General features: G+C 45.6%; 1 protein-coding gene across 1 annotated transcript; it reads left to right on the forward strand.

Moving 5' to 3' along the window:
* Positions 1–14,738: 14,738 nt before the first annotated feature.
* LOC102991429 (acylpyruvase FAHD1, mitochondrial-like) lies at positions 14,739–15,146 on the forward strand. Its single transcript, XM_055081332.1, has one exon. The coding sequence runs from the start codon at positions 14,739–14,741 to the stop codon at positions 15,144–15,146; it is 408 nt and encodes a 135-aa protein (XP_054937307.1).
* Positions 15,147–19,271: the final 4,125 nt, after the last annotated feature.

A 19,271-nucleotide genomic window follows, 5' to 3' on the forward strand; every position in this document is an offset into this window, starting at 1 on the left:
TTCTGAGCTTTAATTCCCGTTCTTATGTTTTAAATTCACCGATAAAGAGTGAACCCCACCCCCAACCCCAGTAAAAGAAGAACCTCCGGCTCCCTGACCTCACCATCCACGTGACCTGGCTGTGTGGCCCCCGGTGTGCTGCGTACCTTCTAGGACTTGTGAGTGATGAACCCTCTCTTTCAAAGTTTCCTGATGGTTATTGCTGAGGGCGTCTTGCAGTCATAATAAGCACAACAGGGGTGGTCCAGCCACAACATGGGTTCTGAAAGGGGACCCCGGGCCCGGGAGAGTGCCCCCTGGCATCTCTAGCATCACTATCCATAGGCTGAGACTGGCACAAAACAGAAATGTGCCCTTGGTTCTCTGCAATGTCCAGCGTTCTGTTCTTTCCTTTGGGCCCAGTGAACTCATGCCTTAACTGCAGCTACCTGTAGCATGTGACCTGCGCACCCTTGAAAGGAAAAGTGTTCTGTTGCTGTGTTACTGGGTGTCCCATAGCAACAAATATTTGTTGAGAGAGCAGATTTTTATTTGCTTTTTCAATTTAAACTATTGTCTCCAGAAAACCCAATGAAAATGTAAATATGATTTCTGGGAAAGGTAGCCTGTTAAGCTATTAAGTCTGTATCACCAGTTTGTTGAATTAGTTCTGGCTACCTAACTGGATTCTGAGGAACCCCAGCTGGTCATTTGGTGACCGGATATAGAAGCTCAGAATAGGATGATAGGGTGGGTTTGTTTTCAGTTAAGGACCTGCCAGGGAGTGTCAGGCTCCAGAAGGAATGGGCTCCTTCAACATCTTGCCAACCCTGTTGGCAGGGTTTTGGACATTCACGAGGAGGAATTGAAAAGACTATCCCTTCAGGATCCTTCCAAATGCAGGTCTCCAGAAAGGCACTGACGTTGGGTCATTTCCCCCGTTGCCAGTTTGCCAGCTATTGTACTGAAGCAATTAAGGGGGAATTGAGAACCATCCCAATCACTGCGTCACAGAAATGTACTCCATATATATTTTAAAGTTTAAAAAAAATTGTGATAAAATAGACACAGCATAAAATTTACTGTTTTAACCACATTTAAGTGTAGAATTCAGTGGTACCAAGTACATTCACAAGGTTGTACAGCCATCATCACTGTCTAGCTCCAGAACTTTTCATCATCCCAAACAGAAATTCTGTACCCATTAAACAAAAATCCCCCATTGCCTCTTCCTCCTTACCCCTCGTAACCACCATTCTACTTTCTGTCTGTATGAATTTGGCTATTCTAGTTGCCTCATATAAGTAGAACCATACAAAATTTGTCCTTTTATGTCTGGCTTATTTCACTTAGCATAACATATTCCAGGTTCATCCATGTTGTAGCACTGTATGAGAATTTCCTTCCTTTTTAAGGCTGAGTAATATTCCATTGTATGCATATACCACATATTGTTTAACCATTCATCTTTTGATGGACTTTTGGGTTGTATCCACCTTTTTGCTACTGTGAATGATGCTGCTATGAACATTGGTGTATAAGTATCTAAGTTCCTGGTTTTAATCCTTTTGGGTATATTATATCCAGAAGTGGAGTTGCTGGATTATACAGTACTTCTGTGTTTAACTTTTTGAGGAACTGTCATGGTGTTTTCCACAGTGGCTGTACCATTCTAAAGTCCCACTAGCAATGTACAAGGATTCCAATTTTTCCATATACTCACCAACACTTGTTATTTTACAATTGTTTGTTGATTAATTGCCATATGAATGGGTGCATCCAAATATTTTTTAAGTTGCTCTTTCCTTGGTCACAAATATGAACAAGAGCCAACATACCCTTTGATTTTTAAAAATAGTAACTGTTTGACCCTAACAAATAAGCAACACACTCTGAGATGCAGCATGCATACTGACATATAGCCAAGTGAAGACAACATATAATTTAATAATGTGCACGGCATAAAACTGGGCACAAATGGTAAGTGTTTTCCATAAGGGGAGTACTTTGTCAGATTTTATAGAGCCAAAATAAACTGAGTGTTTCTCTGAATTTGTCCCCAGTATCACACTCAGTGTCTGGGATGTATGTGTATGTGATGGTTTTCCCTGATGCTTTCTCTTAGTCCCACCTCTAGTCCAATTGGATAAAGTACTTTTTCTTCCAAGGACTCAGTCTTTCCTTTCTGTTTTCTACTCTTCCTTCATCCTCTTGTATTGGATGCTGGTAGATGGATAGGAATACAATTCTGGGTCCTGAATTTGAGGGTCATGAAAGAAGTTGAGCAAAGCCACAGAGCCAAGGTCATACCCTACAGATGTCCATGGACCACCCCATCAGGCCTATGCTAGATGCCTTCTGGTGTATTGGTTTTGTGGCATCCCCACAACAAGGCAAGGGAAATCATCCCTATTTTACAGATGAGGACACTGTTTCCCAGAGAGGAAAGTGATTTGTCCAAAGTCACCCAACTGCTAAGCAGCAGAGCTAAAACTTAAACCTGGGTCTTCTGGCTGAATGCTTTTCTTCCTTGCAATACCACCTCTTCCTTCATAACTGAGGAGGTTGAACCAGAGGTGTGTGGACAGTTAACTTCCAAGCTGGCACTATGGGAGAGCTGCTTTACACCATAAATACTCATCATAATGCAAGTATTTACCAGGGTGCCTACCGCATATTGCTGCCCCTGTGAACACAGGCTTCCATGTGCCTGCAAGAGCAATAAATCAACCTTGGAATGGTCCTTGTGCTTTTGCCATCTCATAGCAGATTGGCTGTATGAGGAAGGTAGTTATATCTGAGACCTCTAAGAAAGCCTTTCGATTGACACTGGTTATTTATGAGAACAATGCAAGAAAATCCTCCATCGAGTGTCCTAAGTTTTCTCAGTTACACAGGCTGTGTTGCTGGGATCTTAATGAGCTTGAGGATGATGAGGATGAGGATGAGGGAGCTACTATTTATTAAGACCAAACAAAATTCTGGTTTGCTGAAGTGATTTTTTTCACTAACATTGAAAGTTATTTATTGATTTATTTACTAGGTACTTGACATGTGCAGGTACTAGGGATACAAAGATGGAAGATGACCAGGACATAACCCCAACCTTGAGCAGTTCACTCTCCATGACTAACAGTGGAGACAGACACATAAACCTTTAATTAACACACGATGGAAGAAGTGCTGCGGTAGAGAGGTATTCAAAAGGACCATGGTTACAGGGCTGGAGTAACAATGACCTCTCTCCACAGAAATCATTGAAGGCTCTACTAAGCAGGGGACATTAGAGTTGGGTGTAAGTAGAAGCTTGCGATACGCAGGAATGGAAGGTTAGTGCGTGAGGTAATAAGACTGGTAATTTGGCCTGAGGCAACTTGATGGGATTCATGTAGGGCACGCTCAGGCATTGGACTTTTACCTATTGGCATTAAGGACTTATTGAAGGAAGGATTTTAAATGAGCTACTAAAAGCACAGGGCTCTCTTCCGCCTCTCATGCTCTAACAGATCTTTCCCAGGTTGCCAGGACAACTGGTAAACCCAATGTCTCTGAACATGTGCTCATTGTAAGCACTCTATAAACCACAACATGATTTCCAAATTACCTACAAGCTACTTTTGGATTTTTTTTTTTTCTTTTCGGTACGCGGGCCTCTCACTGCTGTGGCCTCTCCCGTTGCGGAGCACAGGCTCCGGACGCGCAGGCCCAGCGGCCATGGCTCACGGGCCCAGCCGCTCGGCGGCATGTGGGATCCTCCCGGACCGGGGCACGAACCCGTGTCCTCTGCATCGGCAGGCGGACTCTCAACCACTGCGCCACCAGGGAAGCCCTACTTTTGGATTTTTAAAAAAAATTTCTGAGGGATCTTTCAAGTTTGGTGGTGTCAAAACTCTTTCTAGCCCTTCACCTCAAAAGTCTCCCTGCCAAGTGGATTATGCCTTTCTCGTCGGGCTGTTTTTAGGGATTAATGAGCTCATTGCCATAACGTGCTTGGCACACAGGACTGCAATAGCTGGGATTTCATTGAGCTAACTTGCAATTTCACAGATGAGGAAACTCAGCCATGAGGACAATGAATGCCCTGAACAAGGTCTCACAGCTTGTCATCTGGAGCCTGGATTTAAACCCAGTATGCCAGACTGCAGGATCCTGTTCTTCACCATGATACCATTCTCCCCCCAGTAAAAATCCCTACGTACAGCTCAGTAATTCACAATCTGCAGGAAGAGTCTTAAAGTTTACCAGGAAACACTGAAGAGTGGAGAGAGAAGGAATATGGAGTTAGATCACAGGCTTAAATACTGACGTCACAAATTTTGAGTAATTAGACCTTGGGCAAGTCACTATACCTCTCTTTGCCTTAATTTTCCCATTTCTAACATGAAGTTAGGACTTGCCTTGAGGTATTATTGTAATTATTAGAGACGGTATACATAGAACACACAGAATGGACCTGGTTCATAGCAGATGCATCGTACATGAAGGCGATTACTACTATTATTGATGACAATAATGCAATTATAATGAGTTATAATGAGTTTCTTTCACAGAGATCTTTTCCTAACCTCAGACTTCAGAATATTAGGTAGGTAAGTGTTTAATAATGGTTGTTGGAAATGATGGTAAAGCCATTCTATTTCACAGGGAATCAGAGCACAGGAAACCCAAGCCGAGGCACACCAAGGCCATGTACTTGGTTTTATGCTGTATGCAAAGCATAAAGGAGCAGGAGGTGGTGGTCTTTCCTCTCTGTATGAGCTGATAATCTCCCTCACAACAGCCGTCCCCCCACCCACCCCTCTACTACCCTTATATGCTTGTTTCAGAAGCGTGGGAGAGAAAGAAAAGAAAGTGCTCTGTGGTGGGAATGTGGATTGGTTTAGCCACAGTGCAAAACAGTATGGAGATTTCTCAGAAAACTAAAAATAGAACTGCCATGTGACCCAGCAATTCCAGTCCTGGGTATATAACTGAAAAACACCAAAACAGTAATTTGAAAAGATACATGCACCCCAAAATTCATAGCAGCATTATTTACAATTGCCAAGATATGGAAGCAGCCTAAGTGTCCATCAACAGATGAATGGATGAAGAAGATGTGCTATATGTATACAATGGATTACTAATCAGCCATAACAAAAAATGATATCTCGCCATTTGCAGCAACATGGATGGACTTGGAGGGTCTTATGCTAGGTGAAATAAGTCACACAGAGAAAGACAAATACTGTATGTTATCACTTATATGTGGTATCTAAAAAATACAACAAACTAGTAAATATAATAAAAAAGATGCAGACTAACAGATATAGACAACAGATCAGTGGTTACCGGTGGGGAGGGAGGGAGGGGGGAGGGACAACATAGAGGTGGGGGAGTGAGAGGTACAAACTATTAGGTATAAAATAAGCTACAAGGATATATTGTACAACACAGGAAATATAGTCAATATTTTATAATAACTATAACCTTTAAAAATTGTGACTCACTCTATTGTACAACTGTAACTTGTATGATATTGTACATCAACTATAATTCAATAAAAGAAAAAGAAAGTGCTGGGTAAGCACTTGAGAGTGGGCATATTTTCCACTAACGAAAGCTGGGGAGACATCAAGAGGAGGGGCTTTAGCCAGACCCGGAAGGACAGGAAGGACAGGTGGAGATGCTGGGGAGCAGAGACCGGTTGGGCAGGCAGGGGGCGTGGGAGGATCGGGGGAGGACAGCAAGTGGGCGCCCTTTGCATCTTCACTGGAGACTTTGGCACCTAGGGAGAGGGAAGCAAGTGGCCCCGAAGAGTCCTGGAGGGCAATGAAGAGAGACGAGGGGCTGTGATGAGGCCACATGGCTGTGAGTCATGGAGATGAGTAATGAGGGCATCAGTGTGGAGCCAGCTCAGGGGTTTTCAGGATAAACACACAGAGGTGCTTCACGGAGGCTGACAGAACCTGCCCCTAATGCATCCAGGGGATCCTAAGTGCTTTAGTATATTCTCTGATGAATAATTTCTCCAACTCTAACCACGTTAGGGACACACGCGGCCACGGCTCGGTGTTCTGGCCGTCAGATGTCGTTGCCATTTAAGTGAGTGATGCAGAATGGGTCACCCACAGTGCCTGGGTCTGTGGAGGAAGGAGGCAGCCAGGAGAGCTGGCCCCAGAGGTTTTATTTCTTCGGCTCTGTAATCAGATTTGAGGCAGAATGGTTTTCTGTGGCTCCTCCATATAATCTCTCTGTTTTGATTCCATCTCCCCTCCTCTGCCCTTCTGCTCCCTGTCGGTCTTGAGGGTTGACATGGTAAATTGCTGTGTCTCTCATCCTTCCAGACCCACTGCCCAGGCAGGATTAGAGAGGGGAAATGACCCCACAGTGGCCCTTCCTCAATTCTGTGTCCATGGGGAGGGGAGGAGGGAAGAGAAAGCATGCTTATCAAATTTCCCAAAGGTACAGAGCCAGAAAGCTAAGGTGTCCATGGCAGCATGGGGTCGAAAGGACCCTAACAGGCTGGAAGTCAGAAATGAATGAAATTCTGCTGGGATAAATGCAAAAGATGGCATTTAGTTCCCAAAAGTCAACTATATAAGATCAGGAGAAAGTTCCCTGGACTTTATTTTTTGTGAAAGACTTAACATGGACTAATTGTGTGATAGAGCTTCTCAAAACACTGAATGTAATCTTAGGTTAAATACAAAATTTTACGATTAGAAAAGAAACTCGTATTCGTTCCCCCCCAAAATTAGAAAATTACAGAGGGCAGAGAGAGAGATGGTAGTGGTGAATAATTACCCTTAATTCTAGCTCTAACAATTATCTGTTAACCCATTGGGTTATAACCTATTTTTTCCCCTAGGCAAATACACACACACACACACGTGTATATATAAATATGTAGTTTTTGAAAGAACATAGTTTGAAAACTGGCTTAATAGCTCACTATTATAAACAACTTTCACAGTTATATATTTTTCTGCAACACCATTTTCTTTTTTAAAGAAAATTTATTTTAAAGTATAGTTGATTGACAATGTTGTGTTAATTTCTGCTGTACGGCAAAATGATTCAGTTATACATATGTATACATTCTTTTTCATATTCTTTTCCATTATGGTTTGTCACAGGACATTGAATATAGTCCCCTGTGCTGTACAGTAGGACCTTGTTGTTTTTCCATCCTATCTATAATAGTTGCAACACCATTTTCAGGTATTGCAAGCATTCTAAGGATTTATCAAAACTTATTTACAAAATTTTATTTTGTACATTTTTCCTCTCAATTTTTCTCTAGTACATTGAATGCTGGAATGAACAGCCTCGGACATAAATTTTTGTGCACACTCTTGAGTATTTCTTTAATATAAAGTCCTAGAAGTGGAAGTTCTAGGATTTAAAGGATTATGAACATCTTAAAGGGTTTTATTTTGTTGTTTTTGGTGCATATGACCAAACTGTTCCCTAGCTCTGCCACTAATGTACCTGTGTTTCCCCACATTCTCCCTAGTACTGGGTATTCTGAGTTTAAAATCACTTGCCAGATTGATAAGTGAAATGTGGTATCTTATTTTAATTTGCTTGTTTTGGATTATTAGTGAGGTTAACTATTTTTTCTTTCATATTTGGCTTTTTTTTTTTTTTTTTTTTTTGCGGTACGCGGGCCTCTCACTGTCATGGCCTCTCCCGTTGCGGAGCACAGGCTCCGGACGCGCAGGCCCAGCGGCCATGGCTCACGGGCCCAGCCGCTCCGCGGCATGTGGGATCTTCCCGGACTGGGGCACGAACCCGCGTCCCCTGCATCGGCAGGCGGACTCTCAACCACTGCGCCACCAGGGAAGCCCCATATTTGGCATTTTTAATCTCTTTTTACAAATGCCTATTTGTGTCTTTTGCCCTTTTTTTTTCTGTCGGTATTATCTTTTACTGACTTTAAACGTTTTTAATGTTAAGGCTACTAGCTCTTTATCTGCCATCCAGGTTGCAAATATTTCTTTTCAGTTTGCTTCTTGCCTTTGAGTTAGTGTATGCACATTTCAAATTTTTATATTGTCAAATCCATAAAATTTTTATTTTTTAATCCATCAAAAATTTTATTCAATTTTTCCTTTTGTGTCATATCTAGAAAAATCTCTCCTAACCTAAGATTATATGTTCACCTATATATTTTTCCCAATACCTTTTAGGTTTTGTTTTTATACTTAAATCCTCATAATTTAATTACAATGCAGTTTAAACTAATATCCAAATCAAAGGATTTAAGTTATCAGGAGGAAGATTTTGATTCACTATGTGAGTGAAATTTCTAATGATTTAAAAGCGGACAAAAAGAGAAGAGATTGACAACTGTGGAAATAAGCTAATCTCATAGCTTGACTTTCTACCGGGTTTTAAGAATTGCCTGGCATTCTCTAAGTGCTCAATTATCATTTGCTGAAAGAACGATGGTACGAGAGACCTTCGTGGCACCTTTCAACGCTGCTTCTCCGACTTGGTTTGGTTTCCAGCTCACGCCATCTCCACAGATCCTTCCAGAATTGGAGATTGTGCCTCTCAGGGGTGAAGCAGACAAGAGGACGGGATGACACGGAGAGAGCTAATTCCAGGGGGTCTCCTTTTCAAATTTCAACCTCTACATGTTGAGTAAAGATTTGAGGATTCATCTCTGTTTGTTGGTCACTTAGGATGGGAGTGAAATAAGTCGATGAGCCAATCCTTAGTCAAAGGGATTTACAAGCAGATTGGGCAGGTGAAGCAGGTACCCGTGAGGACTGAAGGAAAAGCACATGTGCCATCAAGGAAGAGGGCTGTAGGAATGAAGGGGGTGGGGGGATGCTGCTGCAGGGTCTTGAAAACAGCCAAGATGCATTTTATGAGTTGTGTCCAGAGGTTGCTCCAAGTGGTTCTCTCCTGAATGACTCTTCTAAGAAGCTCTCTGTTCAGAAAACTGAAGAAATCACAAGAGGTAAGAGTTTCTTTTCTACTTTTTCAAACGACTCAGTGACTCAGGGGAGAAGAAAATGTACATACTTTTTAAAATGATAAGTGAAACATGAGTACACATAATGTCTATACACACACCTGCATACAAAACACGTGTGTGTGTACATGTACATATGTACCTGTCTGATGCTTGATTTATTGTTCTATTTTTTCTCAATAAAGATACTGTACGTTCTAGATTATACCAGCCCAGGGTAAAAGTAGGGTCTTGATGATAGTGACAAATAAGAATTTCTGTCTCTACCTCATGTGTTCTATGGAGACGCCAGCATCCCTTAAAGGACTCGTGAACACGTCTGCTCGCATCCTGGTAACCCAAGGCACCTGCCTTCCTTGCCACTCTGGTTTTCCCATCTCAGGGATGCCAAGAGTGGCGGCTCTGCCTCCTGTCTTGTGGCTGCCCCTGCTGAGCCGTCTGCGCCCGGCTGACCAACACCAGGAGGCAGAGGATGATGTCTGTATCCAGGGGCTGCCTTCAGTAGCACCTGAGTCTGCCCAGGGTTCCAGCAGTTTTCATTTTAATGGCTCTGTAATTTTACCTTCCGTGGCCAAGATTCACATGAATCTTTGGGGATTGGGCAGGGGGGTGATTTGATGGGCGGCTGTATGGGAAGCCCCTTCCCATCCTGACACTGGTTTATTCTGTTTGGAGAGGATGTGGGCAACTCTGCAGCTCTTCTCCTTTCCTTGACCCCTTGTTTCTTCAGGCAAAGTCTTCTTGCCCTGATGAGCCTGAAGTCTAGGATGAACATAGTTTATCGGACACGCTTACCCACTGAGGACTCACATGATGGATTTCCAAAGGGGCTCCAAAGCCAGCTGCTTTGGTTTGTACTATTTATTAGCTGGGTGATCCCAGTCACATGGCTTCACCTCTTTGGGCCTTGTTACTCAACTGTAAAGTGGAGATAATAGTACCTACATCATAATATTGCTATGGAGATTCTCTGAGTTAATATAAATGAAATGGTTAAAAAAAAGTGCTAGGTAGATGGTAAGCACCTAGGTCAAAAAACAACAACTGTTATTTTAACTTCAGGCTCATTCTCCTGTTTTTTAGACTTTGCTTGATTGGAAAGTTCTAATCGACATAGACTCCTCATGGACTTCAAAGGGTTGAAAGATGAAAACAGACGAAAGCCATTCAAATAGTGCTGATCATCACATTTACCCAGGCTTGGGGCTACTTTTGAGGACCAATGGCTTGGCTAGACCAACTTTCCTTCTTGCTTTCCTGTGTCCTTCCTTAAATATCTTTTGGACGGAACAGACTTGTTTCATGTTCTCACTGAGCTCCAGTTCTTATAGAGAAGGAATAAAAGGAGAGAAAATAATTGGGAGAATGGGAGAGAAAAGAGATTCATAGGATGGGCAGTGGTGTTGGGCATACAAGTTTTGGAGTCTGACAAAGACTGTCCTTGTCATCTCTAGTGTGACCTTAATTGCTTAGCTATTTAGAACTCAAGATCTTTACAAGGGGGTTACTATCTACCTATCTTATGGGGTGGGGGTGAGGATTAAACGAGAGAACTTATATGATAGCTACTCAATAAATATTAATTTCTTACCTCCCTCCTGTCCTTACCCTAACAAGATAAAGCCAAGGTCATAAGTTGCCTGCGCATGACATAGACCTTGGAAGAATTCAGAAGCCTTCAAAAGATTATTTTAAAGGAGTTTATCGGGCTTCCCTGGTGGCGCAGTGGTTGCGCGTCCGCCTGCCGATGCAGGGGAACCGGGTTCGCGCCCCGGTCTGGGAGGGTCCCACGTGCCGCGGAGCGGCTGGGCCCGTGAGCCGTGGCCGCTGGGCCTGCGCGTCCGGAGCCTGTGCGCCGCAACGGGAGAGGCCACAGCAGAGGGAGGCCCGCATACCACAAAAAATAAATAAATAAAGGAGTTTATCTAGCAACACTCATTCCGTAATGTTTTCCCTCAACAGATTTTTTTTGGTTGTTGTCTTTTAAAGCAGGGGGCTCGTCTAAAGCAGGTACAGGTGAAATCTGCCAATGGTAGCTGGATCCAAAGATGGCAGTCCCATCACTTGGAAACTGACTTCTTCTGACTGCTGGTGTTGTGAAATGATGTGGGCAATTGATGCATTTTGTCACTTTCAATCTGCTCCTCCCTCTCCCCCCTTTCCTTGGTATTTTTGGAAGAATGGTTATGTACATCAACCTTCAAAAAAAAAAGTAATTATTAAATCTTTCCCGTCATCAAGATGCAGTGGGGTTGTGCGTCATGCATAACTCTTGGCAGTGTCTAAATCTGGATTTTAGAAACAAGATGAATTTTTTCCTTGGCCCTTTTTTTCCTTTTAAAAAAGTTCAGCTTCTGCAGGAGCCTCCTGGTTACTTTTCAGAGCTTGTCTTGATTTAATCGGTAGCAAAATGACTTTCCCATTTTGAACAGCTCTGCCGAGGTCCACCAAACCACACAGAGCTGGGTGGTGACTACAATGAGCTTTGCCACTTACAAAAAAATAGTTTTTTGCTTTATTAACTTTTTATGTCTGGAGCCTGAAATATGGAGCTTTGGTAATATGCTCGTGTGAGCCTACTGGCTGGTTGGGCTGCTGGTTGAATGAAATGGTGCTTAAGGGGGTTACTATGGAGAAGTAACTACCGCCGTTATTGAATAAGCTCACCCTGTGTGAGCAACTGGAGAAGTACTTTAGGTGCCTTATTTCCGCTGAGACCCTCCAAAACCACAGCTAGTATTTATCGAGTGCTTACTGCGCATCAAGTTGTGCTCAGTGATTTTATAGCATCTCATTTGACCTTCATATCTTCCTAGGAAGTGTATTTACCTAGTGAGGATGCAAGTGAGAGTAACTTGACTCAGCTCTCTTCAATTTCCAAGCTAGTTTTATTGGATGATGAAACTGAAAAAAAAAAAAAAAAAAAAGTCTTTGGGATAAATCTGGATAGCTTTAGGCCTGGCTGTATCCAGGCGCTCAAATGATATGATCAGACCTCTCTCTCCTCATACTGCTTTGCCTTCCTTTATATTGACTTTGCTCTCAGCAGAAACTCTCTATGAGGTAGATGGCCACCAGTGGCTCTGGCTTATATCCTCCCAGCGTAGAGACCCAAGTAGAAAGGGGCTCAGTGGCTCCAGCAGTCACTCTGAGTGTACTACATTTGATTGCATGCTCCAGAGGTAGTCTTCAAACCTGAAGCAGGGAGGTAGACTAGATTGAGTGGCCAGAGCTGGGTCATGTGCTTATACCGGGTCCTTTGAGGGGAGGAGTAAGGTCCACCCCATCCATAGCATATGGACTGAGACTGGGAAGGGATGGTATTCCCAAAGAGAATTGGGGCCCTTTAATCCAAAGAAGACAAAATATTAGGCATCCACCACAGTTCTATTATTGGGTCCATTTCATAGATGAAGAGACTGAGGGTCAGAGAATTTGTGTAATTTAAGATCTCCCCACTGGGAAGTGCCGGAACTGGAATTTGAACCCTCAGTCCGTCTTCCTTCCATTATTTGGCCTATTTTGGGCCTGACCAAATATATTACAGTCCCTGACTCAGGAGCACCTCTTGCGTCTTTCCGCGGGCTTGGCTTCCTACAGGTTAGTGGTGAGCAACTAGAGCCAGTTGTCAGACAAAAAGTGATCCAGTTACACAGGTGGAAGATTAGAAAAAAGCTCTGCTGTGTGCTGTGAATCTGATTACTGTACATGATGAATCTGCTCCCAAAGAACCTTGGCAGAGCGGACAGGCACAGAGCGAGTTCCTTGGGAAGCAGGGAAGGTGCGTGAACTTGCCACCCTAATATGTCACTAGGGAGTCTTCTGCTGGGCTCTGTTCTCGGGTGCATAGGAAACATGAGGCAGGTGGGCTGATTCTGCTGTCCTCGCGGTTGGGGTTGGCAACTTTCTGCAGTTGAACCAGGACCACTTGCTCCGGACACTGAGCGATCGCCAGGAAGGAGATCTGTGGGCTCCCAGACCACCCTTCCACAACCTGCAGTGTTGTATCTGCAAGTGTTGGATGGGAACTTCTGGTTGCACAGGAGAGGATTCAGATGGGATATACACAGCTGTAGCATTAAATTCCAGAGAGCACATGGTGAGAAGTGTATTCCATCCCCTGTTCTCTATCGGTCCATCTGATCAGCATCTCCCCAAGACTTTGTCCTTGATGTAGGCACATCCCAGCACCAAATCACCACTCTCTCATTTTCTTTCTAACACTAGCAGGATGGGCCTCACGCTCAGAGCCTTTGGCAGGCAATAGCATCCAGCTGGAATTCCATGGCATTGCTTTTGTTTTTATTGTATTTATCTTTATGGTTTCCTTCCATTATTAGGTGGCACTGGTTTTCTACTTAGGATAGGCACATACATTTTGTGCACAAAATACATTTCTTTTAGTAAAAGAAGGTGAGTGGGTTGAAAGAAAACATTCTTAATTAGATGTGTCATATGTATCAGTCAGGGTTCAACCAAATAAAGAGGCAGTAGGAGATATATATGGAGATTTATTGCAAGGGGCTCACATAGGTGTGGGTCTGGCTAGGTGAGTTTGAAATCCATAGGTGGGTGGTCAGGGAGGGCAGGCTGGGCTGAACCTGCTTCCACAGGGGGAATTCCTTCTGCTTCCGGGAAACCTCAGCTCTCAAGGTGTCTGAACTCATTGAATCGATCCATCCAGATCATCTGGGATAATCTCCCTTACTTAAAGTCAACTGATTACGGACTTCAATCATATCTACAGATGCTTTCACCTAGATTAGTGTTTGATTGAGTAACTGGAGCTGTTGCTTTGCCAGGTTAACACGCAGGAGTTCCCACTAGATAGCAGCACAGGTGACACAGCCTAGTGGAGGTTGTGAAGGAGGTAAGTCAATGATGTGCAGTTACTACCTGAACTAAGCAGGTGGGGCAAATGGCCAGGATATTTAAGTCCTGATGAGGGAGCGGGGCGTTCAAGCCGGAAGTGAGACTTTCTGGGCTTGCTGATGGTATTTTAGCCGTGCGGGTGTTGGCAGGAGCGGTGGGAGGTGGCGCAGGGAGAGCAGAGCACAGCACAACAGCCTGCCTTTTGGAGCACCTTCTCTTCGGCACATTTTCTATGGGACCCGCTTCTGTTTGCCTCTTTTCCTAATTTCATCTGTTCAGCTTAAGAGAGGTAAGTTTGGTCTTTTTTTTTTTTTAACATCTTTACTGGAGTATAATTGCTTTACAATGGTGTGGTAGTTTCTGCTTTACAACAAAGTGAATCAGCCATATGCATACATATACCCCCATATCTCCTCCCTCTTGCGTCTCCCTCCCTCCCACTCTCCCTATCCCACCCCTCTAGGTGGTCACAAAGCACCGAGCTGACCTCCCTGTGCTATGCGGCTGCTTCCCACTAGCTATTTGACACTTGGTAGTGTATATACGTCCATGCCACTCTCTCACGTGGGTTTCGTCTCAGAAAAAGTCTGCAGGCCCGGTGTGGGGTTGCTGAGGGCCACCTGAGAGGCAGCGTAGGCTGGAGAGCTGCGCCGGAGCCTCCGCCTCTCTCCGGGGACCAGGCTGCGTCCCCAGGCCGGGCAGCACCGAGGGAGCCACCAGACGGCGGCTCCCAAGGGGACTTGCACCGCGACTCCCAGGCACCGAGGGCAGAGTCGGGGACAGCGCTCCGAGGTAGTCGGTCCTCTCCGGGCAGCTGTAGGCGTCCGATGGCCGGCCAGGCATTGTCCACGTGACTCTGGGGGCCACGGGCAGGAGCGTGGCTGCCGCCAGGCCGCCGTCCAGCCCCCGAGGGTGGGGGATGAGCATCTTGTGCGCGGGCAGGAGCCGCGCGGCCCCTGTCGGGGAGGTGCAGAGCGCCCTGCAGAGCGCGCCAGCCGGAGCTCTTCCCTGGAGGCCGCACTGCCTGCGCTCTCCGGTCCTCGTGCCCCGCTGCGCGTACAGCCTGCACCGCGAGCTCGAGCTGGGCGTGGTGATGCGCAAGTGCTTCTGCGCCGGCCGGGAGGCCGCGGCCATGGACTGCGTGGCCGGCTACGCTCTGTGCTTGGACGTGACCGCCAGGGACATGCAGGAAGAGTGCAAGAAGAAGGGGCTGCCTGGGACTCAGGCCAAGAGCTCCACGGCCTCCTGCCCCGTCAGAGTGTCGGTGCCCAAAGAGAAGATTCCTGACCCTCAAAGCCTGAAGCTCTGGCTCAAGGTCAATGGCTAACTCAGGCAGGCGAGTGAAATATCCTTCATGATTTTTTTCCATCCCCCTACACCGTCAGCTACGTTTCGAAGATAGTGAACTTGGAAGAAGGAGATATAATCTTGACCGGGACGCCAAAGGGAGTGGGACCCGTTAAAGAAAACAGTGAGATCCAGGCTGGTATACAGGGGCGGGTCGTCAGTATGAGATTTAAGGTGGAAAGGCCAGAATATTGAGTCTATATTTCAAAGCACCCTAACTTCTTAACAGACGTTTCAGGGGAAAAGGGAACAAGACAAAAGCAAGAAAAGGTTATTTAATTAAATGTGATAATCCTTTAATAAGAAACCAATCTTTAAAAATGACTGGATTGCTATGCCTCAACTCAAGGAAAAACCTGATCTAGAAGAGCTGGGCCGGAAATGGAAATGAGAAACAGTGTCTTCTAGGAATCAACAAACCAAATGTTCAGAAGACTTACTTTCCTTTCCTAGAGCTGGACTGGATAAGGCTTTTCCCTGGGTCATTCTGGGACCAGGTGTTCAACACTTAAAATCTGCAAAGAAAGCAGAGAAGCACGTTTCATCAGTGTTTCCCAAATTTCCTTGATCATTAAAATCACCTGGAAGTATTTGTAAAATTAAAATTTCCAAATTACTGGCCCATCCCAGGCCCCATGTATTAGTTAATGGAATTAATCTCTAGCACTCCAAGTGATTCTTATCATGGAAATGTGGGAAAACACTACACAGTCAGTTAATTAAAAGTTTTATTTAATAAGTGAGCAATTAATGAAGACCTCACTCATTTGCTTAGGGGGTGTATTCTGGCCCATAGATTCTGGTTTCGGGATAATTTTGAAACTATTGTTTCCCAAATAAATACTCTGTCTTTTGTTTGCTCTGCCCCCCTTCCCCCCAAAAAAAAGAAAAAAAGAGAAAGTCTGCAAAAGGGTAGGACTCCAGTCATATAACCAGATGGTGACTGTGGTTCTCGTCAAGCCTCCCCTCATCACCAGTGACACCCCTTTACTAAACTCTTCACTATCAGATGGACTTCATCGTTGAAGCTCCGAGGTGGCCCCATCCAGTGATAATGTTCATTGAATTGGAAATGTAATTACATAATTATTAATCAAATTTTTTTTTCTCCAGATTCAAGAAACAACTGGAAAAGTCCATGGGGAATTTCTTGTTGTGGCAATTGGAAAAGGATGTGGAACTTGCGCTTAGAGGAGAAGATTGATTCCAGGTGGGTTTCCTGGGGATGCGAGGGGAGGGGAGGGCAGTTGGTTTCATTTTTTAAAGACCGGAATTTTCTGTTTCCTTTGGAGGCCTTCATTAACTTTCTGGACCATGAGCCATGCCTTCATAGAACACAGAACTGATCAGATTTCCAGTGCCTGACCCACGGAGCAGTGATGGTAAGTGAACGTCTTTGCTAACATTCTGAAGTTGATATTGTGACACGTGAAGTGTGGCCTGGAAATCTTTTCCATCACTGCGAATGTACAGTGTTTGTCACGGTAATTGCCCTGGTCTAGTCCTCCTCCCAGGGCTTCAGAAGCAGCAGTTCCCCCTCTGGTGACCAGAGGAAGGACTGGATCACTTGGATCACTTTCTAACATTAGCCGCAAAGAGATGGGTGGGTTTGGGTGCCTGTTTCATGTTCACTGGTATCTGAAAGGCAAATCATATTCTGGGGATCCCTAGGGGAAAATTGTCTTACTTAAGTCTGTTGAGATAAGAGGAAAAAGCATATTGCAACTTTCTTTTCCGTGGCCTAAAATCTTCAGGTTTGCAGATGACATCCAGCCAGGTGAATAGGTCTCATTTCAAGGGCCAACCTCACCTGAGTGGTAGGGACTGCCTGAGGGCAGGGAGGATGCCAGGCCTTCCCTAGGCCCAAAGGGGAAAGTCCTGAGACTGTTACTGATGTCTGTCATGGGTGGTGGGCATGGGAGCAAGAGTGGCCTGGGGACGAAACCACAGAGTGTAAAGGTTAATATTTAGATTAAGGTAGAATTTCTGTGCTTTTTTCCCCCCTCACTTAGATTGTAAACTACTTGAGGGCAGGGTTTGGGAGTCGTTCATTTATAGTGCAGGTGACTGCTTCTTTTGGACAGCCTCTTCTCTTGCCCTATGCACGCTTTAAACACGGAGCAACTCCATCATGCCCACCTCCCTCCAGAAGCCCCTCTCTGACCCTGCCAAGGCTATCCAAAGGCATCGGGGAGGGCATTTTACTGAACGTCTTTTGTCCAAAGACAAGGAGCTGCGTTGCTCACTCTCCGTCTGAATCTCCTCCGGATTATCTTAGGACTTGGGCTTGGCTGCATGGAGTGCTAGCTGGACTCGCAGGGCTTCATCCCATGGGAGTTTATTTTTCTCTTATAACAAGGATTCTGGAGGTGGGCTTCCCACGGGCAGCAGCTCCACCTTGGTGGAGGTTTTCCTGGCTTCCTCTGCCTTTGTGCTCTGCCATCTCTAGCACACGGCTTTCATCCTCAGGCTTATCATCTCATGGTAGCGAGAGGACTGCTTCCCGTGCAGGCCTCACGTCCATATTCCGGAGGAAGGAGGAGAAGAGAGGAGAGCATCAGTCACGTTGCCAGTTGAGCCGGTCCCTTGTCATCAACATCCAGCAGGTTTCTGCTTCCATGCTTCCATCTCACCAGCCAGAATTGGGTCACGTGGCCGCTTCCCGCTGCAAGGGAGTCTAGGGTGTTTCTGGGTTTCAGCAGGAAGGGCAAAGCACACACTGGTAGGCAACCAGCCAGGATAGGCACAGCCTCCCAGCCCCTTCCTCATCTTGCCTTTGTGGCCTGAAGACATTCCCCACACCTCCAGCCATGTTGGTTCCAGACTCCCCTTCCCACCCCAAATATTCCCCCACTCTGGGGGGTCATGGAGGTGCCCTGCTCAGATCTCCTTGCTGGGGCGCGGGGAGCATGGCTGCTGAACAGCCACAGCTGCCTGCCTTTGGATTCCCTGCCATATTCATGCTGAGACCACATTTCCCCTGGGTCCACCCAGCCCCTGACTGAGTGCAGCAGGGTCACTAGAGCTGGCCATTCCTCCTCAGCGTGGGACTCTTCTAACAGACAACCTTTTCTCGGAGTCTTTCCATCAGCCTGGCCAAGGCTTTCCCGGAGCTGCCCTGAAGTCTAATTTTCCCTCCCCGCCCCCTGCCCGCCCACCTACTCTCCTGGGGGTTAGGCCTGCATCGTGGTCTGAAGGCTCTTCTCTCCCCTCCTGCTTCCTCCCCTTTTATCCTTTACAGGCATTTTCCCTAAATAAACCTCTGCTCATCTAACGCTGTCTTGTCGGCTTTTCGGAAGGCTGACACTGACTTGCCTCCCTTCCCACATATTCAGAGCCTTTCCCTTATCTGGAGAAATTTCACTCTCTGTGATCTCCAGTTTGCAGTGAGAGGCACATAGTTTTCCTTGTAACCTCTTCATTACCCCTTGACTTCTAAAGAAGGTAGTGCCCGAGGTGGATTCTTCGTTTGAGTTCTTTTACGAATATTTCCCTTGCCACACAATGAATCAGTCACACTTACTGAGAGTTTGTTATGCTGCAGGTCTTGTTTTAGGTGCTGGGGGAGACTAAGATTTATCAGTCTGGGTCCCTGCCCTGCTGGCGTTCACAGGCTAGTGGATTTAGTGAAGAGCCTTGCTTTTTCATTGGAAGGGGGTGTGCCCTGTCCACCTGCAGTCTCTCTAAACCCTGGGGTCCTATCCAGCATTTCTACCTCGAGCCTCTCTGCCACTTTCCTGGCAAATTACAGAAGCAGCAAAGCAGCTATTGCCTCTGCGACCAGCACATCAAAAGTCCAGGTAACACGGGCTTGGTGTAGCCATGGCAACCTTAATGGGGCACAATGACCCAGCATAAATCCAGCCCCAAGCTCACTGTAAAATGTGAGGGAGTTGTGTCTCTGCTCCAGACCCTTTGGAGGGAAAGGTGCCTCGCTCTCCGTGCATGCCCGATAGGTTTCCCTAATAAAACAGGAGGAGGGGCAGGTGATGCTACCCTCAGAGTGAAGAAGAGCAGGAAGCCCTGTTGTTAGTGCAGGAGGGTTTTCCGTGGCCTCTGAACTGGGTTGATATATTCAACTGGCCATTTATTTACATGCTCTGGA

This window comes from Physeter macrocephalus, chromosome 20 (assembly GCF_002837175.3).
Source record: "Physeter macrocephalus isolate SW-GA chromosome 20, ASM283717v5, whole genome shotgun sequence".
NCBI classification, from domain to species: Eukaryota; Metazoa; Chordata; class Mammalia; order Artiodactyla; family Physeteridae; genus Physeter; species Physeter macrocephalus.